The sequence below is a fragment of the Exophiala oligosperma genome, assembly GCF_000835515.1.
Source record: "Exophiala oligosperma strain CBS 72588 unplaced genomic scaffold supercont1.1, whole genome shotgun sequence".
In the NCBI taxonomy this organism is placed as follows: domain Eukaryota; kingdom Fungi; phylum Ascomycota; class Eurotiomycetes; order Chaetothyriales; family Herpotrichiellaceae; genus Exophiala; species Exophiala oligosperma.
The window spans coordinates 2,156,825-2,179,827 of record NW_015622818.1 but is presented as its reverse complement, the minus strand read 5'-3'; the positions used below and the strand labels follow the sequence as shown (position 1 = coordinate 2,179,827).

General features: G+C 50.3%; 9 protein-coding genes across 9 annotated transcripts; 8 read left to right on the top strand and 1 right to left on the bottom strand.

Moving 5' to 3' along the window:
• Positions 1–2,084: 2,084 nt before the first annotated feature.
• On the top strand, positions 2,085–3,513 carry PV06_00758 (uncharacterized protein; the record flags this gene model as incomplete). Its single annotated transcript, XM_016401302.1, has 4 exons — positions 2,085–2,351; positions 2,466–2,902; positions 2,967–3,140; positions 3,240–3,513. The coding sequence occupies 4 exons, from the start codon at positions 2,085–2,087 to the stop codon at positions 3,511–3,513; spliced, it is 1,152 nt and encodes a 383-aa protein (XP_016268355.1).
• Positions 3,514–6,063: 2,550 nt separating this feature from the next.
• On the top strand, positions 6,064–8,145 carry PV06_00757 (uncharacterized protein; the record flags this gene model as incomplete). The annotated part of the gene is made up of 7 exons (XM_016401301.1): positions 6,064–6,266; positions 6,324–6,541; positions 6,599–6,651; positions 6,702–7,047; positions 7,099–7,348; positions 7,402–7,524; positions 7,584–8,145. 7 exons carry the CDS (start codon positions 6,064–6,066, stop codon positions 8,143–8,145), a joined length of 1,755 nt encoding a protein of 584 aa, XP_016268354.1.
• Positions 8,146–9,753: 1,608 nt separating this feature from the next.
• On the top strand, positions 9,754–10,054 carry PV06_00756 (uncharacterized protein; the record flags this gene model as incomplete). The annotated part of the gene is made up of 2 exons (XM_016401300.1): positions 9,754–9,882; positions 9,944–10,054. The coding sequence occupies 2 exons, from the start codon at positions 9,754–9,756 to the stop codon at positions 10,052–10,054; spliced, it is 240 nt and encodes a 79-aa protein (XP_016268353.1).
• A 28-nt stretch (positions 10,055–10,082) lies between these two features.
• PV06_00755 (uncharacterized protein) lies at positions 10,083–11,475 on the top strand (the record flags this gene model as incomplete). The annotated part of the gene is made up of 4 exons (XM_016401299.1): positions 10,083–10,201; positions 10,265–10,374; positions 10,428–10,865; positions 10,916–11,475. The coding sequence occupies 4 exons, from the start codon at positions 10,083–10,085 to the stop codon at positions 11,473–11,475; spliced, it is 1,227 nt and encodes a 408-aa protein (XP_016268352.1).
• A 991-nt stretch (positions 11,476–12,466) lies between these two features.
• PV06_00754 (uncharacterized protein) lies at positions 12,467–14,197 on the top strand. The gene is made up of 2 exons (XM_016401298.1): positions 12,467–12,524; positions 12,573–14,197. The coding sequence occupies exons 1-2, from the start codon at positions 12,511–12,513 to the stop codon at positions 13,705–13,707; spliced, it is 1,149 nt and encodes a 382-aa protein (XP_016268351.1). The 5' UTR covers positions 12,467–12,510; the 3' UTR covers positions 13,708–14,197.
• A 142-nt stretch (positions 14,198–14,339) lies between these two features.
• On the top strand, positions 14,340–15,924 carry PV06_00753 (uncharacterized protein). The gene is made up of 4 exons (XM_016401297.1): positions 14,340–14,625; positions 14,677–15,023; positions 15,084–15,344; positions 15,398–15,924. The coding sequence occupies exons 1-4, from the start codon at positions 14,611–14,613 to the stop codon at positions 15,453–15,455; spliced, it is 681 nt and encodes a 226-aa protein (XP_016268350.1). The 5' UTR covers positions 14,340–14,610; the 3' UTR covers positions 15,456–15,924.
• Positions 15,925–16,510: 586 nt separating this feature from the next.
• Positions 16,511–18,001, top strand: PV06_00752 (uncharacterized protein). The gene has a single exon (XM_016401296.1). The coding sequence runs from the start codon at positions 16,799–16,801 to the stop codon at positions 17,057–17,059; it is 261 nt and encodes an 86-aa protein (XP_016268349.1). The 5' UTR covers positions 16,511–16,798; the 3' UTR covers positions 17,060–18,001.
• Positions 18,002–18,113: 112 nt separating this feature from the next.
• Positions 18,114–21,005, top strand: PV06_00751 (uncharacterized protein). Its single transcript, XM_016401295.1, has one exon. It carries the CDS (start codon positions 18,755–18,757, stop codon positions 19,145–19,147), a length of 393 nt encoding a protein of 130 aa, XP_016268348.1. The 5' UTR covers positions 18,114–18,754; the 3' UTR covers positions 19,148–21,005.
• Positions 19,725–22,882, bottom strand: PV06_00750 (uncharacterized protein). Its single transcript, XM_016401294.1, has 2 exons — positions 22,644–22,882; positions 19,725–22,579 (listed from the first exon to the last, which is right to left on the bottom strand). The coding sequence occupies exons 1-2, from the start codon at positions 22,778–22,780 to the stop codon at positions 21,151–21,153; spliced, it is 1,566 nt and encodes a 521-aa protein (XP_016268347.1). The 5' UTR covers positions 22,781–22,882; the 3' UTR covers positions 19,725–21,150.
• Positions 22,883–23,003: the final 121 nt, after the last annotated feature.

The following is a 23,003-nucleotide window of genomic DNA, read 5'->3' as shown; positions in this document are numbered from 1 at the left end:
TTCAGCCGCAGCGATATTCGGCCACTTGTATGTACAGAGTTCTATACGAGTACTCGTACCCAGGGAGGGGACCGTCAGAGGTACTCGTACGCGTAAAGGAGAGAGATTTCGCAAGCAGTGCCTGGGACAGTAGTCGATCTCGGCGTCGTACCCTCCAATACTCCGTATCGTGGCTGTAGCCGTAGTGCCAGGGGAATTAAATGGGAATCTTCGAGTGCCCAAGGACTCCGTAGCTGACAGGGCGCATGTGGGACCAGGTTGGAATTATCGCAAGGAGTCGGAGGTGGTTTTATGAGTGGGAAGCTTCGCAGTGTGGTTGACGACACACTCATGCACAGTGCGCCCCGTACAGTAGGCGATGGACGATAAGGCGGGAAATGACCGGAGTCCTTGTCCTTTGGTTGGGATTGGGATGGCAAATCCTTCTGCTGGCCGCTAACCATGCCATCCCCTGCCATGCCTTGCCAAAATCATCCTGGGTGCCCGCCGAGACCTTTGACGCATAACAAACGTGATTGAGCAGTCTCTTGAGTGTTCGATATGCTGCAGAGGTACTAGTGGTATGAGTATGGCAGACCTATGATGAAGGGGATCTAGGAAAGAGAATGAGACTAGCACATGTTTGCTATGTATGAGAATCCGAGACGGAACGTCAGACTGACAACAGACAATACCACGATGAACTCGATACTGTTTCGAGTTTGTGCTGATAGCAAGGTCAGTGAAATTTCCTAAATCCAAGACTCTACAATCGTTAACAGCTGTCGTGCTTCTTCTAACTGTCACTTCCCTTGAAAGGCCTCCTAAAAGCTCGTGCTTGTTCTCTCGTGATAGATAAGGGCCCATCAAAATTGACCTGTCCTGTTCGTGAAATCAGCTCTCGTCAATCTAGATCTCAACAGAGCGCCTTCCATGCGTAATTTGAGAGAATTTGGTGGAGATTAATCTAGCAGGATGACTGGAAAATCTTTATGCCCTGCGGGCACTCCCACATACATGAATATCCCATTCGGTAAGTCTCTGAATCTCCATTGCCCCCGTCCATCGTGGTGGTCAAAGATTTACCTGGTGCGCAGGACTTGAGATAGTTCAGGCAAGCAAGCAAACCCAATTCATTCACGTTGGTCTTGACGCATTCCCTATCGACACCTAGTTTCGTGATATGCTCAGGCCAGTTGTTGGTGCCGTGGACTATAAGGCGTATTCTGTCGGCGACCTTTTCTCCTATCATGGCGAGACAATCCATAATCCAGTATCGGTCCTCGCGGTTCATAGTCACCGTGGACGTTTCCAGAGGCGGGAACTAGAAAGTCGATTCTAGTGGCAATGAAGTTCTCGACTTGGTCGGCTGAAGTCAGTATACAATTGAGGCCTGCCGTGTCCGCGACGCATCTTCTTCTCTCTCGATCCGCCTAGGCTCTGCCTCGGTCGTGGTCTTGTGTTCGCTGCAGAAGGCGACTAGCTGGCGGGTGATTTGAGATTTTCGTCCATCTCGTAACGGCTCGTGTCAATCATGATGGACCCGAATGGCAAATTCGCCGCGGCGTGCTTGCTCAGCTCCTCGTTCTGCGCATGATCCAAATGTAAGGGAACCTTCACCGAGCCTCTTCGGGCATGATGTGCAGCGGCATGAACCAGCTATCCGTCGCTGTAGGTAATGGCCCAGAGGAAAAGCTGGAGGATGAGAGGTGCCTGTTTGGCCTCTGCTGCGGGTATCAGGACCAAATCCCGATCTCAGCATGGCCGGAGTGTCAACATGAGCGCCCGGACGAGACTGTTCTCCGTTATGGATCACTGAAGTCAAGGGTCGGGAATGGATATCGTGTGTCACCATGAGTGCGGCGGAACTGCGGCATTTGCCTCCGCGACATCGAAACACTTACAATACAACAAATTCCCTGTATATATGTGAGACGAATACTAAGGTGACGTTCCAATATAGATTGGATCGGTTCTGACGGCCTTCCATAGAGACTCCCTGCTTCTCCGATAGCTACTATAGCCGCGCTGAGCGACGTATAGGTACAACTCTTCCGACCTCAAGACGCCAAAAGTTCAGCACACAACAAACAAAACCACGCACAATGTCGCCCCATGCCACGAGGCCTGATCACGAGTCTGATACATCGTACGATGTCATTGTCGTTGGTGGCGGAGCTGCCGGGATTGGTGCTGCAATAGGAGCGAAACAAGCAGCGCCCCATGCTCGTGTCCTGATCATAGAATCGGAAGGTTGCCTCGGCGGCGCTGCAACCCATCGAGGTGTCACGTCTTATTGCGGGCTGTACGGTGTCGAGCACAAGCCGAGAAGAGCGTTTGGGGCCATCTGGTCAGAAATCCATTCGAAATTGGTAACCGATGGTTCGGCTGCTGCGACTCCAGATAAGATAGTTGCATATGTCTAGGTACAGATAAACCCAGAAAATTGAATTTTGAGCGCCAGACAACTAACGGTGGGGGTTCAGAATGTCGATCCAGAAGGGTTGAAGCGCGTGCTGGATGATGTAATGGCTGCTTATGGGATCGAGACTGTCCTTCATTGTACGGTCGTTGGGGGCGAGAGAAGCGACAGTAATCTATCAAGCATCAACATCCAGGAACGCAAAGGTCGGCGAAAGATTTTCGGAAAAGCATTCATTGACTGCTCCGGAGACGGCGATTTGGCGGCCCACGCCGGCGCCTCAACGAGATATGGCAACCATGGGCATATCAACATGGGCTCATTGGCGACTCGATTTGGTGGCCTGACGCAGGCGAACCCGTCTTCTAGTCTGTGGCGCGATGCCATAATTGCCGCGAAAGAGCAAAATCCGGCGTTGAAGAAGATTGTACCTCGAAATGTCGGTGTCCTTATCAAGCTGCCTGGTTCTGGGGACATTTGCACATATATGGCCTCGGCACGGTACGACGCCAGAGACAGCGTCAGCATCTCTGCTGCAGAGAGGCAGGGAAGAATCCAAGCCAAGGTGTACCTTGAATATTCTTCGCAAGCTGCCCGGGCATGAGAACATGTATCTCGTGTCCACCGGACCCAACTTTGGCGCGCGCGAATCTCGCCACATCAACTCACGGTATCGGCTGACGAGGGCTGACATTGTCAAAGGTAACTATTTTGATGACACCGTCGCCGTTGGAGCCTGGTATATGGAGTGACATGACAGTACCAAGGAAGATTGGCCGATCCTGTTCACGACGCCGCCCGAGGGAACCTTCGAAATCCCACTGCGTTGTTTGCATAGCATCAACACACCAAATCTGTTCTGTGCCGGGCGCTGTGTTGATGGCGACCAGGCAGCTTCCAGCGCTGTCTGTGTCATGGGTACAGCACTGGCAACTGGACAAGCAGCAGGCATAGCGGCAGCATTGCGGGTAGCGACCGGAGCCGATCCTGATCCTGGCGAAGTCCGGAGAGTGCTACTTGAGAATGGTGCGCTCCTTGACCGCCACAACCTGGCCAGAGCGGGAGTTTTGGAAGACGACAAGGGCATGAATCTCAGCCATGACGAAGTCTGACATGGCTTGGCCCTACCAAGTCACACTAGTGAAGTAAAGGCATCTTCACATCCCATTTCCCATGTTTGGCGCTTCCTTCGTGGCATACGGAATTTCATCAATGTCCCAATCCAAATAGTCCGCTGTCAGTGTTTCACTGGCTGGCCCTCGAACGCGGGCTCCTAGCGATGCAGGGCTGGTTTTGTCATCTTTGTTCACGAAAGTCGTGCTATCGACAAGGCTTAAGAGGTGTGCAGGATATGTCGGCACAATGGACGTGGTCATATTTGGATTTTTGTTAAGATTGCCCCACGTTTGGCAGCGCCCTGTCTTTCGCGGATCCCAGCTAGCCTTTAGGCCCCTTTCTTGCCACAGCCTTGTCCCAGCGGGTTTGACGTCGTCGCCAGCGTCTGTCGCCGTTCACAACGTGGCCTTTCGAATCCTAGAAGAATGGGTTGATGGCTTTCTGAGCCGATTCGTGCAGGTCTGACAATGAGAGGTGCCACGGTGTGGTTTACCTGCTCGTGACTCAACCCCAATTAAGAAACAGGGTGATGCCGCCCTTGCTCTTCCCCCGGCTAAGTCCAGATCACATTCAGGTCATCGACCGCCACAGCTCCACGTACGGCGAGTTCAAGGAGCACGTGTAGAAGATACGGAGCATTACCCACTTGATGGACGTCGATGTCGAACTCCTGGTGCAGGAAGAGAACAGGATCGCAGATCGCCACGTGGTGAAGATCGCGAAAATGGATGGGAGTAACGTCGAGCTGGACGTGCCTTTGATAGGAGAACGTGATGAACAGGGCAGAATATTGAGGGGGCGGGAGACCACAAGGCAGGTTGCGAGCGACATTGACGGAGCGGACCTACGGCGAATTCGTTGAGAGTACGATACGGCTCACTGGGCGACAGACAGAGAGATCTGGCTGATGTGACCCTTGTGGTTGGGCAAGGTGAGTCAAACATAGCATCTCGTCAGTCCAAAACTCGACTCTTCTTCGGATGAGCTGCTACTACTACTGAATAGATGGATACTGCTCTGGGAAGATCTCTCCTTTAAATAAAATCTATGCTGTTGGAAGACTTTTATTGACCACCCGAGTCTCACACGTAGCTACCATCCTAGGCCCAGCGGATGGGATTGGAACGATTGACTGAAGAACCCACGCGACCGTTAGATGTTTCCTACAAGATGCCTGGCGACCATCGCAGTGGAATGACTTGGAGAGTCTTGACTTCCTTGCTGGTCATCGTGTTACGTATGTTAATGCAACTTCAAATAGCTCTGTGCCCATCATCGTCATAACGAGTGACTATTCTCATAGGGTCGGTAGCGTGTGCTATTTAGGCTGCTCAGTAGCTTTCGTCCCCTAACACAGTGCACCGTGATCCCGGCCCAAAAATTTGACCATACTGCGTTATAACCGACACCGAGCTAGCCACCTATACGTTGGTGGAGCGCAGCTACAAAGATGATCGGATATTGCGGATAACTGAAGATCATGTTCGCAGACGGTCAAGTAATACTCCTCACCTGCAGTTTACAAAGAGAGTAGAGATAACACAGCTTAATGTTTCATGCGTGGAAAACAGATCATTGACATGCGAAATCAAGATGACGCTCCACCCCTCGGTTCGGCCATTAGACAGGATATTGCGGTGGGCTGAGAACCGTGTATTGTGAACATCCACCAGGCTGTTCATACTAAGCGTCGTCTTCCTGGGTACGGAGCTCTCATTAAATCAAATTGTATAATTCAGGAAGCAGTTGAGCGGAATGCGTGCCTCACGAAAGGTGCAACCTCACTCTTCGGTACAGCTATCATTACACATTTACTGGCCAATCAAGGAGTTCGAGGAGTTTGTTTGATCTACTATCGTTGCTACCACCGGCTGAAGATCTAATCTAGGAAAAACCGTGATATGAGAAGTTAATTCACATTTCTTTACTAGCTAGACACTATTCAGAAGAAACTTTTGAGAGTGTCGATAATTGAAGCGATCGTAAGATTTCGGCATCTCGCCTTCGTCATCTCATAAGAGTGTAAGTGTAAGGAGGAGAAGAACGATAGGCCAAATTCACACTACTATTCTTCGTGTGAATCGATAGAAGCGACAAGCACTGTGTCTGAACACTGTAGAAGACTCGGTTTCTGTGTCCAAGGATTCAGATACCGGCATTTTCAGATCGTGTGAAGTCAGTTTTCCTTTCTAGGCTCGATTTATCGTGTGTGATTTAACAAATTGTTGCCACATATGCAGCCCATAGTCACAGCAGTGCGGCAGGTGCGGCAATCGCGGTTCATAATCCTCTCTACGATGGTGGCGGGCAGTAGAGTTGTATACAGTACTAGGTCTTTGGCTCCACTCTCTAATGGTTCTATAGTGAAGAGATTAAATTAGATGAGACTAGATAAGACATGATATGCCAACTTCCAGAGATCTAAGATTGATCTTATCTATCACGGTGATACGACTTTAGTACAGCAATATACCCTTGATCTTTGTGACTCGGCAGTGAACCGTTCTATATTAGGTTCTTGTGTCCGAGGAGAGCCTTTGAACAATATGCTCAAGTTCGACGAAAAGGCCGAAGGGACGACCTCGACGCAACCCACGAGCCACCCTTCTGCAGTCTTCGAGACCCGGACAGGAGACTCGGGCGGTGATGTTGAGAACACAACGAGAGACGTACGCTTGAAAGGTGTTGTGGAAGCGGAAGCAGTGATTGCGAGCTGGACCACGCCGTTGTGTGTGCTGTTTTGTCTAAGGTATACTACCATCCTTGTGGTTGTGGATTCGCCCGTCCAACATACTAACCTGCGTAGCGGGCTTCTTTTGACATTTTTCAACGCATTAGAGTCACAGTCGCTGGGGCCGCTTCGCCCCTACGCCTTGAGTTCGTTCGACGCCCACGGCTTGACCGCTGCCACTTCGATTGTCTCGAACATAGTAGGGGGAGTGGCCAAATTACCATTCGCGAGGATTACGGACATATGGGGCCGCGGTGTTGGCCTGACCGTCACTACCGTCTTCGATGTTCTTGGTAAGACCCTCGGGACAAACATTCAGTTCGGAATTTTGAAACACGCTGACAGAAAAGGTCTGCTCATTGCTGCAGCCTGCACCGGTACAGTAGGGTTTTCCGTTGCACAAGTAAGCAAAGATCTGTCCTTGGCCACAGTCGCGAGGCTGATCTTGCCTAGGTATTCCAAACAGTTGGTATCGAGGGAGTTGGGCTAGTCATCAACGTGTTCGCTGCCGACATATCCAACGTGAAGTACCGGAGTTTGGTTTATGCTGTACTTGGATTGCCCCGTATTGCGACGACATTCGCCGGACCCGCTCTCGCGCAGCAATTCTTGCATCATAGCACCTGGCGCTGGGGCTTTGGGACTTTCGCCGTACTCATTCCCGTCATGACCCTTCCGCTCTTAGTTGTTTACCTCTTCACTCTGCGAAAGGCAAGGGCAGAAGGCAGAGTTGCCCAAAAGACGCCTCGTAGCGGCAGCTGGTCACAAAAGCTTGTGCAAACACTTATAGAATGGGACGGTACGTTGTTGACCGCCTAGTCGATCGGACTTCGAAACACTGACGTTGTAGCGATTGGTATGGCTCTATTGGTGGCAGGATTCTCATTCATCCTGCTTCCTCTGGCCATCGCAACCTATCAAGCCCATAAATGGAGGTCTGCAGCCATCATTGTCCTCATGGTACTGGGAGGGTTTATCCTGGTTGCGTTTATATTTTGGGAACGCGTTGCGCCATTCAAGATTGTGTCCTACCATGTTCTGAAAGATAGGACTGTCCTAGGCGGGTGCGCAGTACTATTTATACAATGGATGGGTCTAAGGTAGGTCACCTAGTCGCGTCATCTAACCACGGCACTGACAAGGTGGATTGCAGATGCTACGAGAGTTACTTCAGCTCCTATCTACAAGTTGTCTACGACCAGAGTGTTGAAAACGCTGGTTATATCAACAACATTTACAGTCTAGGGGCGTCCGTCTTCGGGCTTATAGTCGCTTGGTATGTGCGGAATCCGCATTTCTGTGTTGATCTGTGCTTGTCTCCTAACCTTTAGCAAGTGGAATCTCATACTGGGGACGAGTGAAGTGGATAGCGTTGGGCCTCCTTCCCATCAAAGTGCTGGGGACAGGTCTGATGATCTACTTCCGAAACCAGACAAAATACATCGGATACGTAGTGATGACTCAAGTCTTCATCTCGTTTGGTGAAGCAGGTCTGCTCCTGTGTTCGGAGATGGCAATACTTTCACGGGTCGAACATGCCGACGCCGCAATGATCTGGGCGCTGATGGCGCTCTTCGAATCAATCGGTGCAAGCGTTGGACTTTCGATTTCCGGAGCCATTTGGACAAATACCCTCCCTGAATACCTCGAAAAGTATCTACCAGACAGTAGCAAAAGACAGGCATCCCGCATATATGGTTCTCTCCGCAAACAATTGTCATACCCCTGGGGATCGGCAGAGCGTGAGGCCATCAATGCAGCATATGCCGTTGCGCAAGGAAGAATCCTTATTGCAGCGACGGCGATATTCTCGCTAACGGTGGTCTTTATTTTGATGTGGAATAACGTAAAGGTCAACAGAGGGAGCAGATGGCGCGGCTCTGCTGCAACGAGATGACTATTCTATTCCGGTACAGGAGGGCGCTGGCATATAAGGACGTTTAGAAACCTAGAGTGATCTATCTTAACATCATAGAGAACATATAGTACATCAATCAGAAGAATCTCCGTTTTTTGTTTTCTTTACCTTTACTTTTCCCCAAAGCAGAGAGACAAAAAAGGAGTGGAAATGAAGCGTGATTGGTTAAAGTTTAAGGCAAGCGGGGCTGAAGAAAAGGGGCCATTGTTGGGGGACTGGCAATTGAACCCGAGTCTTTTTGGTGTTGTATTGTTCCTTGCTCGCCAGACCAACGACCACCCACCACATAGCCACGAGGTCTTGGCCTGAGTCCTCACCTCGGGCCTTGGTGATTGTGAAGTAAAAAGTCACTGATCCGATTGGTAGTGACTTGATATATTTCTCGTGGGTCTTCTGGTGTCGCGAGGCTGGCGAGGCTTGAGTAGTAGGCAGCCTCGTCGTTCCGTTGTTTAGCCATCGCATGTGATGGAGGCACTCATACGGACTTTTGGGAACGTCTTTGATCTTTACTCGGTACCGGACCTTCGTACTCGTGCCTACTTCAAATAACTTGACTCCCCGTTCTCTACGCCTTCAAGAGCGAATTGACTGCTTTGGCATAGAAAGCTCGAGGGAATCAGCCTTCACTAGCCACGAAGCGACCCTGATAGAGCGAGAAGGAATAGTCGCTATAGACCCAAAAAGAACACCCTACTCAAAGGAGACTCACCCAGTTAGCCTCTCTAAGCCGAAATACGGTGGCCTACGGGGCCTGTCTCCCAATATCACCTCGTTGTTCAGGCAGCCCGAAGAGCCTTCACAATCCCTCACCGCCCACGGATACGAGTAATCGAGTAGATTTCTCACTAAGGTACAATTGCATTACCTAGAAGCCCAGTGGGCATGAGCTCATTCGACGCTTGACCAAAATTGCAAAATTCTTCAGACCATTCTAGCGACGAGTTGATAGTCAGCTCCCAAGGAGGTCTTCAATATGCTTCTCTAGCTAAATGTACAGATCGAGCACCGTGGCAGTTTCGAGCCTTGTGCTACATGGCGTCGCTGGAAAAGGTTGGACAAAAGGCCCAGACCCAGCAAAGGCCTGAGATACCGTCACTACCACATCTTATTTTCAGCCCCTGCACCAGTCTCTCTTCCTATGAGTGCGGAGCAGCGTCGCCGCCCTCCGCTACGGATCCAGATTCCCGCCATGCCTACAACGCTGAACGATGGATTTTTTGCGAGACTCCTCTGTGAAGAACGGAGCATTCTCCGTGCTCCGCAAGACTTGTCTTTGCGATGGTCCTATGGCTTGTGATTCGCGCGAACATCCACGCGGGCTAAGTCTGCTTTTAGCGCGTCGACCGCTTGCCGCTCTCCAATCCGCCCTTCGTTCTAATCGCCTCAGCCGTGAAGGCTCGAGATCACTAGATGCTGAAGCATCCACCCCACGGGGTGCAACGACAGTCGGAGGACCACGGGTGGCATACGCACCTGTGGGGGAAATAAAAAGAAGCCTAAGTATACGTGGAACTGGATTCCTGGTCGGCACCTCGACCACCGCAGTATTCGAGCATTAGCACTGGTAAACTCGCCCAAAAGCCCAGAATGGAGAAGGATTCAGAAGTCCAAATCGAAGCAACCGGCCCTGGCGGCAAAGCTAGCAACTCTCTTACCGTCGACGATCCCGACGCCGGTCTCAGCCTTGAGGAGAAGAAGCTGAAGGTGAAGCTGAAGGTAAAGCAGAAACCTCCCATCGCTTTCACCGTCAACTGCTCTCAAGCCGATGCTGACCCAGGGTGCCAAAGGAACGTCAACTATTATGGAAGGTCGACCTCAGGCTCATCCCATGGCTGTGTCTCTTGTACTTGGTTTCGTTCTTGGATCGAACGAATATTGGGAACGCTAAAATCGCCGGCTTGTAGAAGGACTTGCACATGACAAATGGGCAATGGAACGCCGGCTTGGCCATTTTCTTCGTTTCCTACTCGGTTTTTGAGCCCGCATCCAATGCGCTGCTGAAGAAATTGCGACCGAGCTTGTACATTCCGAGCCTGTGAGTTGCTCCTATGGTCTTGCGATCGCGCGGATTCTGTCAACCACTAACTGTATGTCACAGCATGATTCTCTGGGGGATTGTGACCGTGTGTCAGGGATTTGTTAGCAACTTCGCCGGCCTTGCAGCAACGCGCTGGTTTCTAGGCCTTTTTGAGGCTGGACTGTTCCCAGGTAAGTTCTACGAAAGCCTGGCGCTCCTGCAGTTCACTACTGATTGTTTCTAGGGTGTAATTTCTATCTCTCCTGCTGGTATCGTCGATCCGAGTTTGGTGTGAGATCTGCTCTGATCTTCAGCGCTGCAGCCAATGCGGATTCTTTCGGTGGCCTACTCGCATATTGTATCTCGAAACTCCAGGGTGTTGGTGGTAAATCTGGATGGGCCTGGATCTTTATCCTCGAAGGGATCGCCACAGTTATCATTGGGATCATCTCATTCTGGATGGTACAAGACTTTCCCGATGAGGCTACATTCTTAACCGCGGAGGAGCGATTTCGGATGTATCACCGCTTGAAGCAGGACCAGCAAGCCAGTGCCGGACTCGAAACATTCAAGTGGACGTACTTCTGGGCCAACCTTCGCAACTGGAAGACGTACACATCCTCTATGTTCAGTATGGGTATGGGTGCTGGTCTCTATGCTTTTAGTTTGTTTCTACCCAGCAGTAAGAACTCTTGTGGAAAGGTTACTGCTGTTCACTAATCAATATTGCAGTCCTCGCGGAGCTCGGGTGGAAAGCGACGACCTCCCAGCTACTTTCCATCCCGCCATACGCTGTGGCAGCGGTGCTCACTGTGGCCGTTGGCTTCCTAGCAGATCGAACAAAGCGACGAGGTATCTATACGATGATAGTTTCCCCTCTCGCCGTCATTGGCTTCGCCATCCTTGCTAGCGATTGCTCTGCTAGAGCGACATATGCTGCCACTTTTCTAGCGGCAATGGGCATCTACCCGTGTCTGCCAAACGGCATCGCCTGGGTCGCGAACAATACGGAAGGCGTGTACAAACGAGGCGTGACAATTGGCCTGATGATGGGATGGTCGAATCTGCAGGGCGTTGTTGTTAGTAATGCCTACCGAGACGCGGACAAGCCTCGTTTCATCCCTGGCCACGCAGTACTACTCTGGTATCTCGGATTTTGCCTCTTCGGTGGTACCGTGTTACATTATATCTTCCTTCGTCGCGAGAACGCACTGAGAAAAGCTGGGAAGAGAGACTATTTAGTTGAGGGGAAGAATGACTATGAGATCCGACTGATGGGCGATGAAAGGTAGGGATTGTTGCCAACTTCAAACACCCAGATGGATGCTAACCACAATGTCTACTCTAGCCCAGACTTTCTCTATACTTTGTGAACGGCATACTCTGGTGGCAGATCATCTACTAGTGATCCTGACGCTAAGCTCGTGTAGACGTCATCAGAAGCACGGTGTTATTAGTGACACGAGGATGGCCATATTAACAGAAGACACTTACGGTTCTGCTCGATGGCATTCCAGGATGAACGAGCACATCACTTTACATGAAGCTGTTTCGTTTCGCTCATCTCGGCTGATTTCGTGCTCAGCAGTTCCAGTGTTGATTATTGAGGACCTGCCTCCAGACGCCGCAACACAAAATCAGATTTAAAGTGAAAGTCATCGCACGAAAACATGCCTCATGTTAGCAAGTACCTACCTGACTTGTCATTCACCGAAGTGACCCACCAGAGTAATTCATACCCTTGATATGTTTAACAAGTGAATTTTCCTTCAACAAAGTCCGCCTTGATGGCCACTATTAAAGACTCACCACGTCGAATCGCGGCTTTGGCCCAATGGTTCGGAGGGGGGCTTATCCTTGGAAACCCGCTTAGTGGAATAAACTGGGAGTCAGCAGGTTTCCATGACTACTGTACTATCTCTACAAGCAGTTAAGACTTTCTAGAGGTACGAATGGTCATAGTCGGGATAAGTAAAGAAGAAGCCAGTTCCAGGCTTCGACTCTCCAAACTTTTTGTTTTTTTGGTGGGTTTTTATTTGTTGGTTTGGCTGCTTGGTTTGAGAAGGAGAGTGAAGGAGAGTGGATGTTAGTGAGTAACTGAGATAGGTGCCCTACATTATGTAAGATAGTTGTATCTACCTAGGTATCATTTTTGGGAGTCTACTGTAAAGCAAAGGTTCCATTGTAGTAGTAAATTTGGTGTACAGCAGCATGGTATGATCCGCAGTAGCTTATCGATAACAGCGCTCGGTACAATTTTTTTTGATATTGCAGGGACGGCATCTACATTTGCTGGCCGAACAGTGCGCCTGAACAGAAGTGTCGAAATGTTAAGAGAAATGTAAGGTTTCGCACAAGTGAAGGATTCCTGCTCGCTAACAAAATGTAGTAAACCTCGCAATGCCCGGACGGCTCGTATAGTCAAAGCACGAGAACCACAACAAATTGAATCCCGCAAAAAAGTCCTGCTTCTACATGGCAGCAAGTGCCCGCAGCCTGTGGCTTCAGTGCTCAAGACCGTCCACACTCTGACGAAACCCGATTCAGTCCTCCTCAACAAGAAGAACAGCGACATCTACCCCTTCGAAGACCCTGCTTCCCTAGAATTTTTGGCACACAAGAATGAATGCGGTGTGGTGGTCTTTGGGACGCATTCAAAAAAGAGACCTAACAACATCACTGTGCTCCGTACATACGATGGAAAACTTCTCGACATGATGGAGCTGCTGCTCACTCTGCCACCAGACCAGCCGGAGAAAGAGCAGAAGCTACAGATTGGCGTTGAGATGAAGCCGATGATACTCTTCTCTGGATCGCAGTGGGATGATTCCTCATCATCCGAGCAGGCTGCGCTTTATCGGACAGTGAAGTCTCTGATGCTGGATCTGTTTCAGGGCGAAGAGATCTCCTCGGTAGATGTGGCCGGCCTACAGTACCTTCTCATGATTGCGGCTAGCGAGACCTCAACCGGTTCGACCGACCTGAACGATCCCTCCAACAAGCCCGTGCTCCACCTTCGATGGTATCGGATCAAGACCGTGAGGTCAAACAATGCCAAAACCCCACGCGTGGAACTCGATCAGATAGGGCCGAGTTTCGATTTTCGAGTCGGTCGACTTCGTGAAGCCGATCCTGGTGTGATGAAAGAGGCTATGAAGCATGGTCGTCGACCGAACGAGGCTCGCACAAAGAAAAACATTGAGACAGATCTGGTCGGTGACAAGATTGGTCGGGTTCATCTTGGCAAGCAGGATCTCAGCACATTGCAGACACGAAAAATGAAGGGTCTGAAGCGATCACGAGACCTGGACGTTGAGGACATGAACGGAACTGGCTCACAGGACGATGATGTTAGCCAAGACGAGGACATGGTCGACGGTGGCATGGAGATAGATGAAGATTTTTCAGATGGTAGAAGTAGCATGGGAGGGTCTGGTGACGAGATCAGTATCGGTGAGGACGAAGATGAAGCGATGGGCAACAGCGAGCAGAACGAAAAGCCGAAGCGACAGCGGTTATCATGAAAGCGTTTGGGATTGATCCCTCCTAATTCCAAAACCCCTATAGGCAAGAAGTTCTAAAAAGGGCATGATGGGCTGGATCGGGCATGAGACAGGACTGTCGGGCATAAAATCCGACCATTTTGACTTTGGTGTCTGTCCTACGAATGCGCAATGGACCTCCCAAGACTGCCTCTTCTTTGGGGCTGACATGGACGATATCTCATCCCTCGCCACACGGTAAAAGCAATGCGCCCTTCATCTGCAGTCACACAGCCTAGTTGAGAAGAGCAGTGACGACGCATGACTGCAGCATGGCCTCAGGACCGCTAACGAACCCAAGTCTGTCGGTTCAGAACGCCTCCGTGTGGTTGGAAAGATCAAACATGTAGAGAGTACGTTGTGGTCATGGCCAAGCTGTTGGGGGAGGTCGGAGTTGGATCAAGTTTATGAGACGATGGAGTTCTGCTGGTGCCGGCGACATAAGACGTCGGCTTGTTAGGGCAAAGAATTGTAGGACTTCAAAATACGAGCCGAGGCAAGACGGAAAAGTACGTCGAGCCAACCCGAAATAATGTGGAGAGAAACCCCAAGCTTTGCCGTTCACATGCACCGATGATGTCGCGCTCTCGTTTCCTCCGCCGAGGCCTAATGAGCCTCTCTCTTCCTCTGTTATTCTGCCCATTGACATTGCGTACAATACAAACTTCCCTGCATTGACCCCCGATCAGAACATCTCACATGCCAGCTTGTCTCATCTTCAGTCTGTCAACACCTTCATGACGTGAGCACTGTCACAACATTCCATCAAGCGCAGTCCAACCTCGCCTACCCCAGATCGATCCGCTTTGGACTGCAATCCTCTTCATTTATCGCACAGTATATCTAGCAGCTAGTATAACAACGTCAAGTGTTGATTAAGCAGTCATGGACGTGCTCAGAGTATACCTCCCTCCCAAGATTGCTTTGTGTATACGACGCTGACACTGATAGGATACCGCTGAATCAATCATCCTGAATCCGGACCTCGCTCCCCTCCTAGCAATCATCAAAGCCGCTCGTAATGGCGCCGTATATGGGGCCAAGGTCAGATTTCCGCATGCGCTTGTTATGGTCTTTTTGTTTCGCTCGGGATCCATACGAGAAAAAGTACGATTAGTCTTCAAAGCTACAAAACAACATGCGAAAAACCTCGCGACATTCGCGGCAGTCTACAAATCCGCCATGTTGGTATTAAGACTTCTAAATCCGACAAACCCTGGAAAAGAAGGACCATACGATACATTTTTTGCCGGTTTACTGGGGGGTTACACCGTCTTCGGTCGCGCGAAGCAGGGCAGGTAAGATTATGCCCCTCGGGAAAAATGTGAGGCACCAAGGTTGACATTTTCCGTCTCCAGTGTGAACCAGCAAATAGTCATCTACGTTTTCGCCAGGGTCATACTCGCTCTGGCGCGACTTAGCATCGAACCGCCCACCATGACGAGTACAACACCCACCCCGACGCTGTGGACGCAGAGGCTGTCACCCGAGACGAAGGCCATGGTTCAGAGAAACGCCTGGCCTGTGTTTGCGAGTTTTAGTTGGGCTTTTGTAATGTACATCTTCAGATGGCAACCCGAAAGCATTCAACCCAGTTTGAGAAGCAGCATGAAGTACATGTAAGTTTTTGACGATTATGAATGTATCAGTGGCCATACTAACCCAGCACCAGCTATGTCAACTCTGATTACTGGGACTCCTTTAAGAATTTCCTCATCCACAACACCTAAAAGTGAAGGCTTTTGGGTCCTGCATTTGACTGGCGTTGGTTGAAAATGCACTATGTGTACGGATACGAACTTGGATTTAGAGTATGCAAGAACATCATGGTATGTGCATTATTATGTGATATGAAGAGCATGTTATATTGGATCAGCTGGTAGGGGCGTGACCACATGGGTCATCAATACAGCCTTGGGTTACATTTCTGGATCTATTTTACTTTCACTGGCAGCCACGACTCAGCCTCTTGGATCACGCACAAATAGCAAGAGTTGGATTGGAAAAAATCTCAGACAAAAAGATTTGCACAGCTGAAGCCGAGCGGAAGACGGGACGATATACACGTAGAATGGATTGACTCAGCTAAGTGCGAACGAGTGTCTCTTCACACAAATCTCACTGATGCGAGCAAGCATTGCTTCCATCATATTCAGAAGACAGACAGACAGACATCCAATGAAGAAAAATTTCCACAGATTTGATCATCTCCTATTCCAGCATACGAGCCTCCGTCGAGAGATGTGTTGCTAAACTAATACTGTCGACTGATTGACAGCTTCAGCGTCGTTCATCACCTGCCTCGAACGAATTCGCCAGCATTGAACCGGAGGGGACTTCCTGCGATCCAAAAGGACCTCGACGTTTCTTGTCGACACCTGCTTTCTCGGCACAAAGCCAAAGATTTACTGCGCTCACAAGACCACAACTGACCTATGAAACATTGAGCATAAATGTTAACTCATAGCGGCCCGAAATAATTTATCAACATCGGATCTCGGGTACGTAGTTGGCCATTCGAAACCGAAGCCTGCACGTCATCCTCGGAATCAAAGACCGACTTGATTTGATGCCAGGACGACGGATCGCGAACATTACAGAAGAGTCTAGCGTACGAGTACATAATTTTATGTGGCTGTGATTCCGGGGCGGTGGTGGTGCAAGGGTGGTCTGATACCAAAGGAAACCGGCATAGTCGAGGACCCACGTGATTCACTAACGATGCCGAGTCGAGTGCGTTTCAATATGGTGCCATCTGAATGGCGGGAATGGTTACTGATGGCCCGGGAGAGATAATGGGTACATCTTACCATTGGATGGTTCCCCAGTGACTTATCAATTGTGGCTGAGAAAGGTTGGAATTCAATACCTGTTCAAGATACTTCCAAGGTTCTAAAAGGGCGGTCTGTTTCCCTCCTCTCCTTCTGCTGCGTCGCTCCAGAAGCCAAAAGGGTCAAGGGGAGAGGAAAGCATCGAATAAAAGCAACCTCGCCGGGGAATACCAGATTGCGCAAGGCACATCGGCAGAAAAAACCCCGAACAAGCCAAACATACCTACAGGGCGATAGCGCAAATGGGTAACAGAGGTCGGCTGGGTCTCTTGTTCGACGCGGAGACCGACCTGGAAATCGACGCTTTGTCAGGGGCGTGGTTGTTGCCACCTGCGGCATCTGACACGCCCGAGGATGAGGACGAGAGACGTGTGCAGGCCGTCGATATCGTCATTCAGTACGTCGAGTGGGCCGACAGAAGGTCAACAAAAGCCCCCGAGACCGCATTCCATGTCCATATCATGCTCCAAGGTGGTCACGATGCGTCGAGGAAGACAAAATGAATTCTCAGGTGTGAAGATCAGGCGGTGAAGGACCATGTACACAAGCACGGAGAAACCCTTCTACAGCAGCGAATATCTGACCGCCATACGGAGGCGTATCAGGCAGCGAAGACCAAAGGCGATCGGTATCATCCACAACTCGGACGACGAGCCAAGTCAACACATAAAAGCGGAAGAGAAGGAGACAGGGACGATCAACTGCATCATCGAAGACAGAGCGAAGGCCTTTGCTGAATGGTTACTTCTTTCAGGCTATGTGATAAGACCAGTGTGTGGTATCTTAAGAGGTTGAATTTTCACTCACCATCACCATGGGCTATGTCATCGTTATCGGGCAGAGAGAAAGTAACTGTACACCAAGGCTGTACGGGGTTTTCGTTTTTGTAGTGGGTGGTCATTCGGGAATCAGGTCGTCAGGGAAAACCAACCACATACACTGTACAGTACAAACGGGTTATTGCTATCAAGCATCATAATGAAGCGGCATGAGTTTTACCCAATGAAGATGACATACTGAACGCCACAGCGGTATCCGTGATCATTCCCTAGCATGGTATCTGACTATCATGTGGTGAGGGAGGAGTTGTCGGTGAAACCCAAGAATATGCAAACCACCAATCGTGTCGCTATCAGTTTACATGCAGCAGTCGGTGTATAACTCGTCCCAGGGTTCTCAAAGCCCCAGGAAACATGAGATGAGACACGATCACACGCGCATCACCGCAAAAAAGAAAGTAATGGTGGTCTCAATATCAAGTGACAAGTTTCAAAGCCAAAGGGTCCTCAGATAGTCTGCGCACCAACGAGAACCCGGGGAAGGATGGCTGAGCCTTGAGCCCTTGAATCCAGAATATGCGTGATGAGTGAAAAAAGAATGATCCACCTATCACTTAAGCTTAATGCCCTGGATTACTAGGTTATGGCTCCCTTCTGCATGAAGAACGGATCAAGGATCTCCAGCTGACCCAGGTGCTGTACTGTATGACCCAATTGTGGCCAGGTCGGCGAGGCCCGAGATCGTTATACTGACAGTACTCTGTAGATGGCGTGACTTGTTGGTTTTTGTGGGCCACGGCTACCCAGGTATCTTTTTATTCAGTGGACACCTCAGCCTTGCCTCAGTGTTCCGGGGCACAATTAACGCTCACCGATCAACCAACAAGTGGTGTGAGAGTAATCCGTCATCTAGGCCCAGACTTTTTTTCCCTCCAAGCCCCAAGCATTTGGCGAACTTCGTGTGACCTCGTAATTCGACAACCCAACGCGCCTATCCCTTTTGCTGAGTTGCATTACCATACCACCGTCGTTGCCTCACCTTTTCGGTTTGTTGTCGTTGTTACAGTAAGAGGCATCCGGGAACTTCCGGCTGCTACACCTGTGAGTACACAATTTACCTCTTACTGCAACATTGAGACATGCAGCAGCCCGAGCAGATGACTGGTCAGCCTTATCGTGCTCTCCGTATGGCGAAGCCCATTTCCGTTTTTGGACGGGGCTTGCCAAAGAGTATATGAAGCGCCTTGAGGAACATTCATCTGGACCTCTTCCCTCCCATCATCATCATCATCCTCAACATCAACAACAAGTATCAGCAAAGCAACAAGAGCAACAATCTATCTCATCTGTCCGTACACACAAGCAATCCACCAATAATCAATCTCACTATACCTCACACACACCTACCCACCAAACCCAATGGCGTCACCAACGACAAAGCGCACAACCGTCATGTCTGAATCAACAATGCACAACCACGGCGACAGCTGGTTCGAGAATCTCAACAAGCTGGCCGTCGAGTACATCGAACGCAGAGAATCCCGGGTAGAAAAGAAGCCAGTGGCACAGAGTATCATGCACTGCTACGGCGATTCATGGTTCGAGAACCTGAATTCTCAACGAGAAGAGTTTGAAAGTCGGAAATTCCACGACTCTTCTTCTTCGCCACAAACCCAACCACAACAACCCGAACAACGTCAATCGCGACCTGAAATGCACAACTACGGAAGCAGTTGGTTCGACAAGTTTGAACCCATGTGGGAGGACTGGCAGCACGTGAGGAAGGGTGAGTCTGAGCCTGCCCAAGCTTAGTTCTTGAGTTGGAACTATTGCACCCAGCACAGCCTCGCTCTAGCTATCGTGTCATGTGTGGGCATGTTCGTGTGTTGACCAAACTTTTTGCTTGTCTTTCGTCTTTCTAGATGTCGATACGATCCAGAAACTCGAGCATTGCTACATCGACAGCGACGACGAAAGTTGCGAGCTTGGTATATGAGGACGGGACCGTCCGCACAAACATGTCCCACACCTTGACACGATAACTTGTCAAGAGGCTGGGCAACGACCGCGTAACGGTTTGGGCGGTTTCGGGGGAAGAAAAGGCGTTTCGAGGCGTATCAGGGTGTATCGTAACTGGTTCTAATTATCTTGGGAGAACATTTTTCTCATGAATCTTCCGGCAAGCGAGTGAATGCGAGTTTTCCTGCCTTTCGATGAATCAAAAGATATGAAAGATGATTCCCTACCCTGGACCCAGACCTCCTCCTGTCCCCTTTTCATAATCGGCACTCACGCTTCACAACGGGTCTAATCATCAGAAGAGGTACTGGGGATGGAAACACGAATTGATATTAATACATATACAGACCTGGAGAAGCAAAATAATTACCTCATTTGGGTTGGTTGTCTTGTCTGTCTAATTGTCATCGATGGATCCTCACCGATGTGGTGTGGTCTGATTTGATATGATCACAGAGCAAGGCACGACAGAATCCAGACACCCGCGCATACACACTCCCACACACTTTACTCTGTAATGATGTGATCATTTCAAACAGGTCTCCATCTCAACAAGACTATTCGTATGGCAAAAAGGATGAAGCATCTGGTTAAACCAATTCTTCGTCATCGACGGACGGGGCAGTGTTTTTTTCTTTGGCCGTGTAACAGTACGTACCTAGGTAGGAAGTAAGTGCATGCAGAAGCTCCTCCCCCGGGCCGTCTCACTGGGAAGGGAGTAGCACCTACTCCTTTGGAAATCAGCTGTTCATCATGATATGTACCTTGTAGTACAAGAAAGATGGCAACACCAAACCGCAGCATTTCCAAGAGCCTTGGTTTCCACTCTGGACCACTGACAGATGATGATCCATGTTTCACGCCGGTGCCTTACCTACCTACGATAGGATCAGTTTGTCTACACGAGGTTACGCGTGCTACTCGGATTGGATTGGAACGTAACCCCGGTCGTGCCAACCTCGGATCTCTTTGCGTGTCATGACTCTTCGTTTTTGGTCTCCTGACAGGCGAGAACCCCTAGGCTGTACAGTACAGAGGGGGTTTAGAGAGATAAGTTGGTAACGGAGTTATCTACTCCGTCCAATGTCCATCCGTCCTTGGAAGATGGGAGAGGGAGGGGGGACCAGATGAGGAGAGGTTCAACTATCAGGCCACAAACGAGACAAGTACCTACCGAGAGGACAACTTGTGTAGCGTATACATCCAAGGAATGACATTGTGAGCATGTCTCGCTTTGATCAACCTCAACCCCCTCCCCCCCTTTTCCCTCCCTGTCCTTCTCTACCTTCCCAGTACATTGGTAAGTAGTTTGACAAGGGACAATATCTTGGATAAAGGAAGACCGGAATCGATTACGCCCAGGTGAAAAATTAATCTCCTTTATAAATTTTTCGAGTGAGTTACTGTGACTCGTAGTAGTCTCTCACACTCTCACACACGTACATACGCACAAAAACCATGTCCTGTCCTCCCCCATTGTTCGTGTATATGGTTCTGAGGGTATTTGTGGGGGACTTTTGTTTCTTTGAAAAAAATGCCCCCAAAATCCAAAACCATTCCCTTAAAACTCCAGTGTCCCAATGCATCGTGATAAAACACCCCCTTTCATTCGTTAAGATAGGCAGTTAAGTAAGGCATGCATGATCCAAATTAAATAAACGCCGTTGTGTAAGATGCAAGTGCCCCCATGACAGTTTCCAAAGTCATCACAAAATCATCATAATCGTCATCTGGTACCATGATATACGATCGACGTAGTAATAATGCAGGGTTTGGCTTGTCCAAATTTGCCCGGTCTATTGGTCAAAGAACAATGCCGTAGTCAACAATTGTTCCAAGGCAGATTTGGACCTCGACCTCGCGCCAGGAACCTCTTCGGAGGCCGAATCGTCACCCGAACCTCCTGACTGGGAATCCTCCAGGCCGGTCTTGAATCGGTACTGGGCTTGTCGTCTCCTTTTTCGTTCATGCCGTTCGGGCGATCGTTGCTGCTGCTGCTGCTGGTGTTGTTGTGCGATCGCGGCTCCGATGAGGTCCGGCTTGACGTCCTCGTCGGCGTTGCCGCGGTAGTTGGAGACGACGCTGCCGGTCTCTGAACTCTGGAGGGAACTCGAAGCGGTGCTCGACGCGTCGGCGTAGTCCACCGAACTGTCAGCCTGGGAAGAGTCGGTGGCCTTGCGTTGCAGCGTCGGCGTGGTCGGCGTCAAGGGGACGGCCAACCCTCCTGCTCTGTTGAGTTCGGGAAAGTGCTTGGAGCTCTGGTCCGTGAGGTGGTGGTTGTTCATCTTCTGCTGGCGGAGCTGCTCGCGGATCCGGCGCATGGCGTGCATGTGGCTTCGGAACCCGTGCTCAATGTCGTCCAGATTCACCACGCCGCTCGGGTGTTGGGTGTTGTTTCGATCGAGCCTCTGCGGGCGCGGTGGCAGGGGAGACCGCGGGGGTTCCGGGACCATCACCTGCACGCCCAGCCCTGGAGATCCGCTGCTGTTGAGCAGCGGCGTGATGTAGCTGCGGACGTCCTCGCTGACGTACCCCGGCGGTTCGATGGGCTGGACCATCTTGTCCGTAGGTCGTCGAATGCCCGTGGCGACGTCTGAATCCCATTTGTGAAGTACGTTCTTGGTGACCTCGGACAAGACTCGCCATTCTTCGGTCTCGGAGACGTCCTTGGCCCTGGCCAGCTCGGCGTGCGTGAGGCACGAGAGGAACACGTTCAGGCTCTCGACCAACATGGACAACTTCCTCCGAAAGTCTTGGATCGTGGCGCCTTCGTACGTGCACTCCGGGTGCGTGAGCCAGTTCTTCACGATGGCCCGTTCCTTGGTCGAACTGGACAGGTAGAGTCTGACGAGGTTGTGAAGTGGTCGTAAGGCCGACCCGAGAGAGGTCAGGATCTTGGTAAATGTCAATGCCCAGCGGGCTCTATCTGGCTGACGGTCGATGAGAGTCGATGTGGTGCCGACGCTGTGTAACGAGTCCAGGCTGATTGCGATGGTCCAGACCTCGAAACGGAGGTTCTCAAAATCCTCTGATACTTTCTGCATGCCATAAAATGTATGCCATGCCAACTTGCACACTTCTGCCAGTGAGGCAGGCTGACTGCTGGTGAATCTCATGGTCTGTGCCATGGTGGTCGCAGTCGTGGTGATTTTTTTGTGTATCGGAGCGGTGTAGGTGTATGTATGTATGTGTGTGGGTGGGTAAGAGAGAGAGGCACCGTGTAGACTATTTATTAACCGGGTCAGCCGAAAACCAAAGAGTTGCCTCCCCTTAGATAGAAAGAACGCACAACAACGTAGAGCCTTTTTGCCTCTTGGATGGTCCAGATTTCAGCGCATGTTTCGGTAGCACCTTACTTGATTCATTTGCCTCCGCAATATAACAATCATTCAAAAAAGGGAAGAAACAATAATGAACAGGGTACATTGTGGAAAAGGAACAATAGCATGAAGGGGGAATGGTCAGCCAGCGTGTTCGGCGAGACTAGGCGTCATGACTTGACATGTCGCACCACCTCGTGGCCTGACACACTGTACCTCTTGGTATCCACTTTGAGCCCAACAACCCCCGGATATGATGTCCTGGTAGCTCTAATTTCGAAATCCACACCTGAGCTGTTTTGATTCATTCAACACCCACGCCACTCGCT